This window comes from Podarcis tiliguerta, assembly GCF_965153285.1.
Source record: "Podarcis tiliguerta genome assembly, chromosome: 5".
Lineage (NCBI taxonomy): Eukaryota > Metazoa > Chordata > Lepidosauria > Squamata > Lacertidae > Podarcis > Podarcis tiliguerta.
This window is the reverse complement of record NC_139538.1, coordinates 68,574,424-68,589,370: the sequence shown is the minus strand read 5'-3', so window position 1 is coordinate 68,589,370 and position 14,947 is coordinate 68,574,424. Positions and strand designations below refer to the sequence as shown.

Sequence of the window (14,947 nt, the reverse complement as noted above, 5' to 3'; positions counted from 1 at the left end):
CCCCCGGTCACACCCAGTGAGATTCATAGCTGAGTAGAGGATTTGAAGCCCTGAAGTTGCCCCAGGCCTCCTGGTAGGTTTGATCATTATTCCTTTACTTCAGTGTTTCAAACACTTTAAGATGGGGTTACCAGATCTCTCTGCTGGATTGCAAAGCCACACAAGTAGAAAGAGATGGGAGGAGGCATCTGTAAGACATTTAATTTATTCCAGAGTCTATACTTGGGGGTGGGGGGGGGAGGGAAAGAGAGAGAGAGCAGATCACACAAAATGTGTGGAAATGTGATTTCCCACCTGAGGCAAATAAAAAACCCAAGTGTCTCAAAATGCCATCCTCATTAGGATGCAAAACCTATGTGAATGAAATAATGTCCGTTCTGGAGATGGGTGCAAGGAAGCCTGTCATGATGAGGAACATCTCATGTGTAATTATCTAGGGCTGCCCAGTGACAAGAGGGGAAAAGAGAGGAGAAAGGAAAAGGCTGCCCTGTCATTCTGACCATCTCCTGGAGGCTGAGGCAAGATGACTGTTGGTAGCAGCAGCTTTCTCTCCCTGTTGCCTTCAGTCTCTTTTTAACAATCACTCCTCGAGGACAACCCTTCACAGCCAAAGAGGCTCTTTCCCTTGCAAGGTATCTAAATAAAACTGGGACTGGAGGCAGGCGGGTGAGGGATCATTTCCGTTTCCTTATGTAGGCTTGGGTGGTACTGGGCAAGAAAGTCAACGTGCTGCTTCACAGAGTTGATTGTTCTTCCAAATGATACTGGGCACCAGCTACCATCCGTCCCAAACAGTCTGGCCAATACCGGGGAACCTTGGGTTGCAAACATGATCCATGTGGTAGGCACGTTCGCAACCCGCAGCGCCGTGTCTGTGCACGCATGGGTCATGATTTGACACTTCTGCGCATGTGCAAAGCGCAATTTAGCACTTCTGCACATGCACGAGCGCCGAAACCCAGAAGTAACTCATTCCGGAACTTCCGGGTTCGGTGCGGTGCGCAACCCAAAAGCACATAACCTGAAGTGTCTGTAACCCAAGGTACCACTGTAGTCAGGGATGATGGGAGCTGTAGCCCAGCAATGTGCATCATGATTTTAAAACAACAACAACACAACACACATCACGGCAGGGGAAATGAATAATTTCAACTCACAGTGGCAATGCCTGTTTTCTGGTTGTGACCCACACCGCCATCTACTGCTCGCACGATGAGTATGTATTCAGATTTAGCTTCCCGGTCCAGCAGAGATGTTGTGGTGATTTCCCCTGCAGAAGGCAAGAGAGGAAGGTGAAAAGAGAAGGGAGAGCTCGTAGGTCGAATGTTTGTGGTTCAGCAACATACAGAAGACAGGAAAGAGTTTTCCTTGTTGTAGGTCACAGAGAACAGCACCTAGGAGCATAGGAAGACCCCTGTAGGATCAGAAGAAAAGCCCATCTGCTCCTGGTTCCACAGAGGCCAACCAGATACCTACAGGAAGGCTACACAAGCAGGACATGCAGGGTAATAGAACTCTACACACTTATGATTCCCAGTGTCAGATATTCAGAGGCCATCCAAGTTGGTCATCCCATGATTCTTCCTCCCCTTTTTTGAGGGGGTTTCCTTAAAATTTAGTGATACCTGGAAACTGGGCCTCTACTTCCTACTTCTTTAATTATTATCTGATGCTGCAGGACTCTCCTCTAATTGGACGTTCATTTACAGCCATTTTGCTGAAAAGGGGCCAAAAACGTTTGCGCTAAACCAGATGGGATAATCTGTTCACCAGCCCTTCCACAGTCCCCGCACCTCACCTCTAGAATTCAGCTTCTACAACACAATTATGCATTTCAGTTCTCTTCGATTGCAGGTTGCTTCTCACAGCAGGTATATCAGAGATGGGGTTAAAAACTAATCTAGATCACAGAACTGCAAGAGGTCAAAGGTTTTACTAAAATACATTTGCCTCCCAAGTTCCTGTGATATCCATTAATCTGTAGACTGGGGGGAAAAATTAATCAGTGGGGGATTTTTTAAATAAAAAAATAGTGTGTCTCAGTGATGGATTGCTCTACTTTGCCCACAAAGTTACATCCAATTAGGCACACCTTCACAGAGCATTTTTCAGCTAATTTCAGTGAGGATACTTCTACGGAAAAGTTCTTCTGTTCCTAAACCACAGAACTTAAATATAATGTTTCTTCATTTCTCCTCCTCCTCTGAATGCATCTATCTCCCTACAGAATATTTCAACAAGGAGGGTCATCATGGCTGAACTTGATCTTGTAACAAAAACCTTGCTAAGCTTTTTTCCAAATTACTTGGAAATTAGGAAAATGAGACCTATGATAAACTTGATGATAAGTTTCAACTGAACTTGGTGTATTTGGGCTAAAACATCGCTATCCAGCGATCTAGAATGGAAATAGCAAAAGTATTTTACTACTACTAATACTACTACTAATAATAATATCCTGCCTCATCAAGGGATGTTTTGAGGCAGGGATGAAAAAATGATAAGCAAACACAATATCAATATTCAGTCTGAATAACTCTACATGAACATGTTTGTTTTAAAACAAACAAACAAACAAATAAACATTAAGTATTGTATCTCTAAAATCACAGCAGATTAAAACTTCAGAATGTGTTACTTTATCTTGCACCTAAAACTTATATAGTGACCCCTCTGAAAAGGCCCAGAACCTGCTTTACCACTGAAGATAGGATAACTTGTAGTGGCCAGACCAGTAAACGAGATCCTTAGAAGGGAATGTGACACTCAGGCTGAAAAATGTTCCCCATTCCTGGTCAAAAGAAAATAAAGCTATAGCCATTATTATTATTATTATTATTATTATTATTATTATTATTATTTCCCAGTTGTAAATGGGGAATAAAGCCAACTTGGCTGGACCTCAGGGCAAACTGCACAGCCTATAAACCACTTTGGATCAAGGTGGGCTGTTTTCTGAAGTGCCAATTCCAGTTCCCAACTGAATCTTGTGGCTCGTGCATACCGTATTTTTCGCTCTATAAGACACACTTTTCCCTCTTAAAAAGCAAGGGGAAATGTGTGTGCATCTTATGGAGCGAATGCAGGCTGCACGGCTAACCCAGAAGCCAGAACAGCGAGAGGGAGTGCTGCGCAGCGCTCCCTCTTGCTGTTCTAGCTTCTGGCTTAGCCCCTCTGTCCCTTCCCCCACCTCCCGGAAAAGCCCCCAAGAGCCGCACTCCCTTTAAAGAGTGCACGGCTCTTGCTGGCTTTTCTGGGAGGTGGGGGAAGGGACAGAGGGCAGCCCCTTTAAAGAGCCGCGCGGAGCGTGTGTGTGGCTCTTGGGGGCTTTTCCCCGAGGAAGGAGAAGGGCAGCCCAACACTGACAGGCTGCCCTCCTCGGGGAACAGCCTGCAAGTGCCGCACACACTTTTCTTTTCCCCGTACAAGTCTCAGCATCAAGTGTCTTGGCAGTCTGGCCTTCATTTTACATCCTCCACAGGGCCCTGGACCAGGGTGCGTTCCTTGGCATTGTGGGTGGAGGAATGACAAAAAATGATGGGGAATAGTTTGAGAATTTCTTTTTCTTTTTCTAGGTGAATGAATAAGAGAAGGATCTAAAAATCCCTCTCTCTGAAAAAAAAATTGCAAAAAAAATCCTACCATCCCTAATTAGAATCTTTTAAATTTTCAGTATGAAAACTAGGGAGGAGCTTCCGAGTCGACGCGCTGGCTAATGGCGGATTTCCTCCGCTGCGGAGGAGACTGCTCCCTGAAAAGAAGGGTCTGACCGCCACGGCGAGGCGGAGACCCGCTAAAAACCACGGTCGGAGGAAGACCGTGGACTTGGGGTTCGGTAGGTGCCTTCAGTGCCCCCCCTACTCGCGGGGAGACCCCGGTTTCGGGGCTCCGGAGCGACGTGGGGTGAGTAGGCACGGCACATCGGATCAATCGCTGTTTTCAGGGAGTGAAGCCGCACAGCTGTTGCCAGAAAGCGCCGACTTTTCCTGTGAACATTTGGACTCGAAAAGACCTCGTAAGTAACAGAATTGGACGATAAATTATTTGAATTTGGCATTTGAACGTGAAGGTATAAACAGGAAGCTCACCTTCCGTTCTGCATAAAGACTAAAGCAAAGACGCTAGAATCCGGAGCTTGGGAAAGGTGTCTTTTAAAGCGAGGAATTTTACCATCTAAGCTTGCGGACCCTCCCTCGGAAGCAGGGGAAGAGGGGGAGATCTTTATCTTTTGAGCCCTGCAGGACAGAAAACCTGACCTGGATTATCGCCGTCTCAGAACCTGGGACCGGGCTGTCAGCCTGTATAATTTAAAAACAACAATAATGGTGGAATGGACTATATCTTAATGAGAAAGAGGATCAGAGACATATACTTTTTGGCACCGACTCGCAGGTTTTGAAAGAAAAAAGGAGTGGAAAGGCAGATTTTTACAACTGAAGTGAAGAGTAAGTTGTTGCCAAAAGTTTCTAAATGTTGCCTGCTTGGATAATGGGACTGTTACATAGTTATAGCAGATGGAAAATTTTGACCAGATGGTAGACAAGAAGTTCTGAAGTGACCTTGAGAGGCAGCAGACAATACTGGGAAAACAAGCTGGAAGATATGGCTCAGAGAATAACAGCTCTACTGAATGACATTTTAAATAAAGTGAATATTTTTGAACAGAGTGTTTCTGATCTGAGGAAGAATGTAATGACTTTGGTACAGAATGGGAACAAATTAATAACTGAGGCTCGGGAAAAGGAACTAAATTCACAAAGTCAAGCACTGGAAAAGACGAGGAAGCAATTAAAACCGGCCTTGATTTTGCAAGGGGAAGCCTTAGGAGTAGAGTCCCAAACTGATGGAGACAAATCTGACTTTGAGGACACTGAGGTTGAAAGACAGAGCAGTGTCCCTCATGGATTGAGTGACGCAAGATGGATGATAAACACGCTGGACGGGGACACTGCGAGAAAGTCTGAAAGGATGGACGATTGTTACCCCAAAGAAACTGTGGAGCACGCCTTGGAATACTTACTGGTTTACGAACTGAATTATGAAGTTTGGGCGAGCGTGCTGAAGAAAATTAAAGAAGACGTTGAGAGAAAAGCTCTTTGGGACTTAACTTTAGGCCAGAGAAGAAACTTGCAGGCAGTACAGGGAGATGATTTGAGGGCCTCGGACATAAGGGAACCGGGTTAGGAAATTAATTTTGACTGATAAGATTGATAAAACTGGTAAAAAAGACTGGCAGTACCTGATACCAGGGAGATGAGACGGTGGGGAAAATTGGGAAAATAAAAAACAGTATTTAAATAATATGGTATAATTAAGAACAAATGGGAGATGGTGGAATGATTTCATTCGGCTTTTGTGGAAACAACATAAGGAAATGAGGGAATAAGATTTAAAGGTATATGAGTTAAAAGTATAAGTTTTAAGGTTTTTATTGTGGCTGTTTTTTGTATCTTCTTTTTAACTAGGGAATTGGAGTTTAGTTAAATTTGTTTTTAGGCGCTTACTTGAACTGGGAAGATAATAAGATATAAATGGATTAAGTAAATAAGTGAGTAAGCAGTAAAAGACGGAAAGAATTTGCTGATCTGATTAATAACTGGAATGCAGAAGGGGAGAGGGGAGGAGGCCAAGGAAATAAGTTATTTGAAAATAGATGTGGAATGATGGAGATTTATTCTTTTTTTTGTTGTTGTTGTTGTTTTTTGTTTTTTGTTTTTTGATGTTCTTTTTGTATGTCTTGAAGGGAAGGGTGGAGGGAGGGTGTGGGATTCTTGTTTGGGTATATTTTGGCTTTGCTTTTTCCCCCCTGCTTTCTCTTCCCCTCCTTTTTTTTTTTTTTTTTTTAATCTTATTGTATGTACCTCTTTTTTATTATTATTTCTAGCTTTTCTCTTTTTTGTACACTTGGAAAATTAATAAATATTATTATAAAAAAAAAAAAAAAAGAAAACTAGGGAGACCCCGAGAACAGCACTGATGAGACTGCCTTATCCTGGTGTAGTTTTCCGTACCTTAAGGCAATCTGCCTTGATTTGTAGAGTATGTGTAGATTTGGATTATGGGAAATCTGCACACCCACCTTGAAGAATGTCACAAAAATAGCCTAATGATTACACTGTATGGGAATTATAATGTGCTGAAGAGTCATTATTTTGACACTCAAAAGACTTAGTTTGTTTCTTTTGTGGCTGGGCAGCATGACAAAAATGAGGGAGAGTAGAAGAGACAGAAGAGAATAAAGATAACAACTTCAAAGACATGGTGGACTAAGCATGGAAGGAAAAAGAATATTGTGGTTGTGCTTACCTGAGCGAGCATTGATTCGAAAATGAGAAGACCCTTCCAGTGAGTAGATAATGGACTCCTGGCCATATTCTCTTGACCGATCCAAATCAGTGGCATTTAGAAACAGCACTGTTGCTCCTTGGAGAAAAATAATAAGGTGATGGGGGATTCTCATTTTTCAGGCACACCATTAGATTGATTCTTCAGCCGAATTAGACTAGTTTGAAATTAATCAGATTTAGGATTGAAGATGTCATTGGAACATAAGCCTAGTGCAGACATCCAAGTAACCAAGTGGTTAAGACCTTCTACCATTACTTTGCTTCTGTATTCACTGAAACATGGTGTGGTCCCCCCCCCCCCTTTAGTGTAAGCTAATGTGTGCTAAAGAGTAAGTAAAAGTGCTTATTAAGTAGTAAGGATATTCTACATTTGCCACTTACTAAATTCATCCTATCGCTCTATGGCAGGTGACACTGAATGGGAATAATATTACCTGCAGTGACCGTACCAGAAAATATGCTGAGATGGGCAAAGAAAGGCAAAGTGAATTTCAGAGGGGGTGGGGTCGTTCTGTGGAAAACGTTAGATTTCGGGGGGGGGGATAATAATGGCAAATTTCGTTTTAATTTTCTCATTTGAAACATATTGGTCCTGAAATAAGTCCTATTGCTGGAGCTGACTTTCAAGTAAACATGCTTAGGCTTGCAGTCTTATTTTAATTTGCGGTTCAAGATTTGTACATGAAAAGTGATTTTCCTTCAAGTAGCCACGGAATGCAGCAAGCAGAGAGACAGGTAGGGCACATGGCTCCCAGAAAGATAGAATTTTATGGCTTGAGCTGTACTCTAAGGAACAGCTTGACTTGGTGTGAACATAGGACTAAATGATGGTCTAGTTTATGGTGCAGTTACATAGAGGCAATTGGAAGCTTCCACTTGTTTTCAACGAACCGTGTTTGCTGTTATGTCAGGGCTCAGAACTATGATTAGCCTTAACTATTGCTTAGAGAAACAAGGTAGTGTCAGAAATGACAGAAACAGCTCACAAACCTGCCATAATATCCTCCATGACTGTGATGACATAGGAAGGCTTGCTGAACGTGGGTGGGTTGTCATTTTCATCCTACGAAGATAAAAGAGAAAAAATAGCACACAACATAAACATCTAACCTAGCAGCATCTAACCTGAAGCATGATGTAAAACACCTCAAAATACAGCGCAGTCTCATATATTGGAAGAAAAGAAGCGACACATTTGGTTTTTAACTACTATTTCGTTCAGCAGCCCATTTTATTTTGTTAATATAATACAAACTTTGACACAATATGAACACTGAGCCACCAGAACAAAACATGGAACGAACATTGAGGAAACAATTCTGCATTTCAAGTTGCAATAACAGATGACCCTCTACACCTGTTTCCAAAGTCACGGGGAGATAGGGAATCTGTCTTGAAGATTGAGCAATCGAAATAAAGTTGACTTCCGACTAAACATCAGGAAGAACTTTTTTATGAAATTAATAACAGCAGCAGCAGCAGCAGCAGCAACAACAACAACAATGTATTATTTATACCCCACCCATCTGGCTGAGTTTCCCTGTTTAAGGCCGTTTAAGGCTTTAAAGATCAGCACCAACACTTTGAATTGTGCTCGGAAATGTACTAATGAACTGTTGACAGTGGAATAGACTTCCTCAGAAGGTGATGGACTTTCCTTCCTTGGAGGTCTTTAAGCAGAAGTTGAATGGCCATTTGACATGGATGCTTTAGTTGAGATTTCTCCATTGCAGCGGGTTGAACGATTAGATGACCCTCCGGGTCACTTCCAACCGTACAATTCTATGATTCTGTCATGGGACTGTCAAGGAACGCCTTTGAGCCGGGGGGAGGAGAAGAGTCAGAACGGGAACAGTCAGAAGGAGACGGTCAGGAAATGGCGGAAGGGGGAGAGGGGGAGAGAGCTGAGGGGAGCCAGGTGTCAAGGCTCCTGATGCTGAAGCAGCACCGCACAGGGAGCTCAGGGACAGACTGAGAGCCTATTCCTGTGCAAGGATCAGAGACATCCCATGAGGCTTGCCTGCCTCTTCTGTTGGAGGAGAAGCAGGAGAAGACCACTCCCCGAATCTGAACCAGACGATTCGGATGCATAAGTTGTATTGTGCTGCTTGTACATATGTAAAATAAAGAACTGTAAATATCTCTCTGAGTGAGCAGAGGGTGCTTATTGCGAAGAGCATACACAAACCTTCACAGATTCTATGTTATCCGCATTCAGAACATTATTCTATTTTTATAGTTCAAACTCCATCTTGATACCCACACCTGTTTCAAGAGCACAACAAAATATGTAATAGTAGAAGCCAATACTTCAGAAATCCCATTGTCAATAGTGCCTTAAAGCTTGAAGAGATAAAAAGTAATAGACTGGCCTCTAGCTAACGTCGCAGTACAGAAAGTTAGGCATTTAACAACATTGCCAATTGCAGCTTGTATATGCTGGGTTCTCTCACAATGGATGCACAGGCTGGAGGAGCAATATCTCTACACTCCACAAAAAAAAGAGTTTCCACTGCACACACATTGCTTCAAATGAAGAACATCTGCACATAAGCCTGGCAATGTGTGAAAACATCCTTAGAACGCATTGTGACTGTATCTGGACTGGATACACTGTAGGGAGACAAAGGCACCATGCTTTCATCATTCTAGGCTCGACCTAGAGATTTTTGTACTTTCTATCTTTGATGTTTCTTTCTTTTCTTTTCTCGTTGTCACAAAAGTGACTAGGCAACCGGGAGAAACAGTGAAAGGGAATGTATAGAATTCACTGGCAAAAAAATGTGGTCATTAAATAAAAATGTTTCCATTCAGCATAGCATTTGTGGGGATTAATTGTTCTGACAGTAGGCATAAAACCTTTCAGAAACAAAAGTTTGCAGTGGGAAAATGTTGACAATTAGATGGTTTAATTAAATATTTAATTTCAGCAAACCATGTCCCTCATTCTCCAATAATCTGATCCACAATGGAGGGTATTTTTTATTTTTTTAAAAGGATATCCAGAAAAGAAACTTTCAGCAGCAGGAGGAAGAAAATGGCCGAAAACTTCATATGCGTCCTGTTAGGATGGGACTTTATTTTTACAGGATTCAAAACCAGATCGTTAGATCACTGTGTAATATAAAGTGTTCGGGCTGAATTAGTCTCCTGCCTTGCATGCTTTCCCAAATTATCACTAGCTTTTCTATTTGCTTCCCTCACCCCTTCTTAGTTTATTTAAGCTTGTATACAAATGTGTGTGTGTGTGTGTGTGTGTGTGTGTATTTTCCTACCCATTAAAATTTTACTTTCTAGCATGTATTTTTTCCCAGAGGGACAAAAGAAACCTGATTTCCCAATCGTGGCTCTGCAATCAAATTAACATTATTAGAGAAAGAAAAACAGTTCTAGGGAGGACTTAAAATACTGTAATGAAATATCAAATCATTCCTAGTTTCTAGCTAGTCAGCTATTATTCAAAATATTAAATGACTGAATTTTTTACTAGTAATTTCGCCCCCCCTTATAATCAGTTATCTGAGGTGAAGAATACATGTATTTTAAATATTCCAAAATGTAAAGCTTAATAAAAATATAATATCTTCTGTTTTTAAGAGAAAGACTGCAATCTTTATTAATATAAAGATACTTTACTTTTCAATTCGTCTCAAAACAATATACACAATTTGCATAATATTTTTTAAAAATTATATACGAAGACAAATAAATCAGCTTTATATTTAAGCATAGACTTTCTGAATGTTACTCAAGAAAAAGGCCTAGTCTAAAAGAGAAGAGATAACTGAAGAAGAAGAATAAAAAATTGCCACATTTTTATATAGAGGGAACTGCTACCCTAGCCCTTAAACTTTGACTGATGTATTTGCTATTAAAGTTGATATTTTATGTAATTTCACATGCCAGTGATGCCCATCATACTATAATTAAATTGCCATCCTCTGCTATTTTTGCTTGGAGCAGGTGGTCTTTAATCAGGCTTTTCATCACTCATGATTTCTGCAATGCCCAATACTGTGCATTGTTCTCCCTACACTATAAAGTAGATCCATCATGGATCGCTCCAACTGCAAGGAGCTTCACCTTTTTCTGCACATCCTTGGAGGAGGAAGAGAGTAACACGGAAAATCCATCTAAGTAAGGATGCTAAATCCCCACTTGGAATACATTTCTACGCCCATATCTAAGCAAAGTGTATATGAGAAATTCTAGTCTTGCTTACTGGAGAATAAGGTGATTTGGTAGCGGCCTTCTCTGCTGCGAGAAGATGGGTGTGTGTGTGAATGTATTCATTTGAATACTTCACTCTCAAAAGCAGGGAGAGCCATCCAATAGCTGTAGCCATAGGTGAAAACTACAAAAGCCCTTAGGTGAATGCTGAAGCATTTTAGGAATACAGTGGTACCCCGCAAGACGAATACCTCGCAAGGCGAAAAACTCGCTAGCCGAAAGGGTTTTCCGTTTTCTGAGTTGCTTCACAAGACGGATTTCCCTATGGGCTTGCTTCGCAAGACGAAACGTCTTGCGCCCCTTTTTTTTTTTAAACCACCAATGCATTCCTATGGGAAACCGTCAATACACATTGGTGCTTCGCAAGACGAAAAAACTCGTAGAACGAAAAAACTCACAGAACGAATTAATTTCGTCTTGTGGGGCACCACTGTACACTGTTTCTGAGATACCTGCTTGAATATGTAACCAAAATGCAAGAATAACTACTGGTTGCTGGAGACAAAGGGTGTCCTGAGTACTGCTGGGACACAGAGGAAATGCCCTGTATTTTCTTCCTTTTATCTTGTGGACAAGACCTTTCATTAAAAACAAAACAACAACCTGCTTTAAGTGTGTCTGTGGAGACTTTTTCATTATTCATTTCAGGTACCTCCAACACAGTTACACCAAAATTTATACATTTCTCTTTCAGAATCAGCAACCCTAGTTATACTTTATGAGTGTCAGCTCTGCTATAATACCTACAAAACTGAACTTATCAAGGTAGTGCTAGGGCCACAAAAAGGAACCATTTCATTGTAGAAAGGAATGGCCCTGTAATATCTGCAGCTGTGGGCAATGAGGTCTTTGAAATTTCGCCTTCAAGCCACTTGTTGGAATCTGTCAATAATGAAGTGCACCGCTAGGGGGCAAAGTCAAACCACTAGAGAATCACAGCGCCTGCTGTGGCTGCAGAGACTGGAAAGTCATAACTGCTGCCTCCCACATTTTTGCAGCATTAGCAGCACTGAAGTGACTTCTCTGGGGTGCAGTCCTGGGCCGTGTGTATGGAGGTCCTAGGCTGCCAGGACGACAAGACAAGATTAGCTTCACTGATGTAGCCCAAAGGAAAGCAGAGCAATACGTTTAGCACCAGCTGGGCTGCAGGAGTTGCTGGAAGAAGGCCTACAAGGTGCCATCAAAGCTACTAGAAAGCTATATTTTCCTTTAAAACCCTTTTAAGTCTCTGCAAGCTATTCTAGAGCCCTTATGCACAAACAACACTGGATGTACTTTCATGGATAGCACTGTGTTGGTGAGAGACAAAGTACTTCAGCTTTTGAACATACAGAGAAGTAGAACTGAGACTTTAACATTTGGCCTAGGGATTCCAAGGGGGTGGATTTCCAGCGAGCATTCAGTCCTCTCTCTCTTACTAATCTATGCCACCAGACAGGAAATTCTAGCAGTGGCTCTGGGATGAAGAAGTTTGTAAATCAACAGTGTCCAACACAAATGAATATGTCTCCTTTATGATATACTTAAGCGTAGTTAAAGTTATTGGCTCAGTGAACAAAATGGCACCTAGAATGTCAGCAAATGAGAGCTGGAGAGAAACTTATTAGTGGTGGTATTTCCAAGGATGCTGGTATCATGCTTAATATTAGTTCTAATTCAGTAACTCCCTCTATGAAAGCTTATTGTCCCCTAATGGAAAATCTACAACACGAGTTTCATTTCTTTATTAAAAGTCAACAAGCTAAGGCTGAAAAAATGGACCATCTTAGACAGTCTCTCTCTCTCACACACATGCAATCATACTTGCTCCTTCATTTCAGCTCCTTAAGTACCACTGTGAGACAATTCATCACCATCATCATATTCCACCCCCACCCCCTTCCAGTTGAAAGAGAAAATTCCTTTTGGTCAAAAGTGCAGAATGTGACAGCTACTTAAAAATCACCCATGTACAAAATCAACTAGAAGGAAATGACCTTTTCAAGTGTGGTCTTTAGACAGATGGGATTACACCGTCCAAAGAGCAGCTATGGGAAGGAGGTATTTAGCCTCAATTAAACCCCTTTGCTGCTTCTTTCTTACTCCCCCCTCCAATCTTATGTCGGGGACAAGAGAGAAAGTCAGACAAATCTTGTAGCAACAATGATCTTCACCAACTCTTTGGTCAATAAATTGCTGCCACTTGGAAGTCAGATCTTCTTAGGATGCAGCTAAGATTGAAAGGTTATCAAGAGAGCAAACTCCACTGCTGATACTTTATTTTGAGCTTGAGTTTTCTTGAATCAAAATACTTGTTGTGCTTTGACAATCTGGTTTAATCCTGTGGAGTAACAGTAACACAACTCTGTTACCAATAAATATATATTTGTGTACATCACCATCCCTGATAAGAATGTTTGCATCAGGATTCAGGACAACAGCAGCTGGGGACAGCTAGCATTTGAAAAATGAACATCTGGCTGTGATTGATTGAATGACTGATAATTTCAATCACTTCAAGGGCTAATGTGCATTTGATATTCATGTCAGAATCAGAGCGGCTTGGTTTCAGGCACCTTTAGATCTCTGGTAGTGGGGAGGGACGGAAACTAGAGAATTTACTCATTTAATCCTCTTGAACTTCACGTAGAGGGAAATGAAGTCGTTCTGCAGTGAGACACCCAGTGTGTTTCCCCTCTTCCTTCTCTTTGCACGTGCTCCCAGCTACTGAAGGACTTGCTGGCAGGATTTTCTCTGAACTTGGCTGTCAGTGCCAGTTGGAACACAAATGGAACAGGGCTCTTACAAACAAGGGCACCACCCACTCTAACGCACTATCCAATGATTTAAGTTCCACAGTTAGTAGAACCATTGAGCAGTGTAGAATCTTAATCTTTTCCACACACTGCTCCAAGGTACTACCAGCTTTACCAAAGAGGAGGGCAGGGATGAGATTCCAAGTACTGCTTCTAAAGGCACAATACATTCTTAAATTTCAAAGCATGTGTGTATGTGCGTGTGGGAGGAGGGGCTGTGGAACTCCTACCCGGGGATTCCCGAAAAACAGTTGCTGAGGTTGCCTTACGTGACTTTTACTTCTAAAACATCCTTTCGTGGACGTTTCGTCACAATGTCTGCAAAAGTGTAACAAACCTTCTACTCCATTTTATCTGAAGTGCAATATTGTGCTGCAAACAGCGGCTGCTCTTTATTTCTTTTGTTTGCATGTTGTTATATCTGAAAACTCAATAAACAAAACTTGCTTAAAAAAATATTTATGAAGTGAGGTAGGTGACAACATGAAAGAGGGCCTTCTCAGTGGTGGCACTGCCATTGTGAAATGGTCTTCACAAGGAGATGGGCTGGCATATATTCCATATTTTCAGCACTGAAAGTACGCTGCAAAAACCAATGCTGGAAATACCAGGAGACTGAGATGAATTTTGGTAATGTAGAGACAGAAGAGAGCCAGTGTTAGATATACAGTGGTACCTCGGGTTAAGAACTTAATTCGTTCTGGAGGTCTGTTCTTAAACTGAAACTGTTCTTAACCTGAGGCACCACTTTAGCTAATGGGGCCTCCCGCTGCTGTCGCGCCACCGGAGCACGATTTCTGTTCTCATCCTGAAGCAAAGTTCTTAACCCAAGGTACTATTTCTGGGTTAGCAGAGCCTATAACCTGAAGCGTATGTAACCTGAAGTGTCTGTAACCCGAGGTACCACTGTAGTAATGAAAAATGAGATGACTATGCAGGTAGAATCCAAAACTATTCCAAGATTTCAAAGCTGAGGAGAAGAACAAGCAGTAGCATTATCAGGAACAAATGTGAGTGATTTTGAAAATGGCCAAGAAGCAATAATAATAATAATAAAGCAGTAAGCTGTAAAGAATGGGAAGGAAGATCAGGAAAAGAACAGCATAAATGTACTGTCTTGATGGTGATGGTGATAATAATTGCATTGATCTTTGTACATGGAACCTTCAGGCAGATTTGACACACTCCTATCCCAACAACCAAATGAATGTATAAATGCAGCCTTCACCAACCTGGTGCCTCCAAGTGTTTTGGACTACCCCTCTCAGCAGTCCCACTCAGCACAACATCTGGAGGGGACAAGGCCAGTAAGGGCTTGTCCAATGGGACGAAATAGAAGAACTGATTCCTGATGCACTCCTCCAAAAAGTGGGGGAAGATGAAGAAATGAAGCCACCGAGAGAAACCTTAAGGGAGCGATGAGACAGCCATGACGAAAGCCATGAGAAAACAATAGGAGCCAAAGCTAAGAAAGCGAAATAAGAAGTGAGCAGTCAGCTGCATCAAAGGCTCAAAGAAGAGTCAGAAGAAGAAGATCCATGAAGAAAAGATGGTTAGATTTTGCTGCGTAGAGTT

General features: G+C 41.8%; 1 protein-coding gene across 1 annotated transcript in view; it reads right to left on the bottom strand.

The window, feature by feature from the left end:
* Positions 1–14,947, bottom strand: part of CDH23 (cadherin related 23) — a 406,157-nt gene that overhangs the window by 136,305 nt on the left and 254,905 nt on the right. Inside the window, exons 18-20 of the mRNA XM_083441382.1 lie at positions 7,338–7,410; positions 6,307–6,423; positions 1,158–1,270 (exon numbers count right to left, since the gene is read on the bottom strand). Of these exons, the coding sequence (XP_083297508.1) occupies positions 1,158–1,270; positions 6,307–6,423; positions 7,338–7,410 (303 nt within the window). The remainder of the gene's footprint in view (positions 1–1,157; positions 1,271–6,306; positions 6,424–7,337; positions 7,411–14,947) is intronic.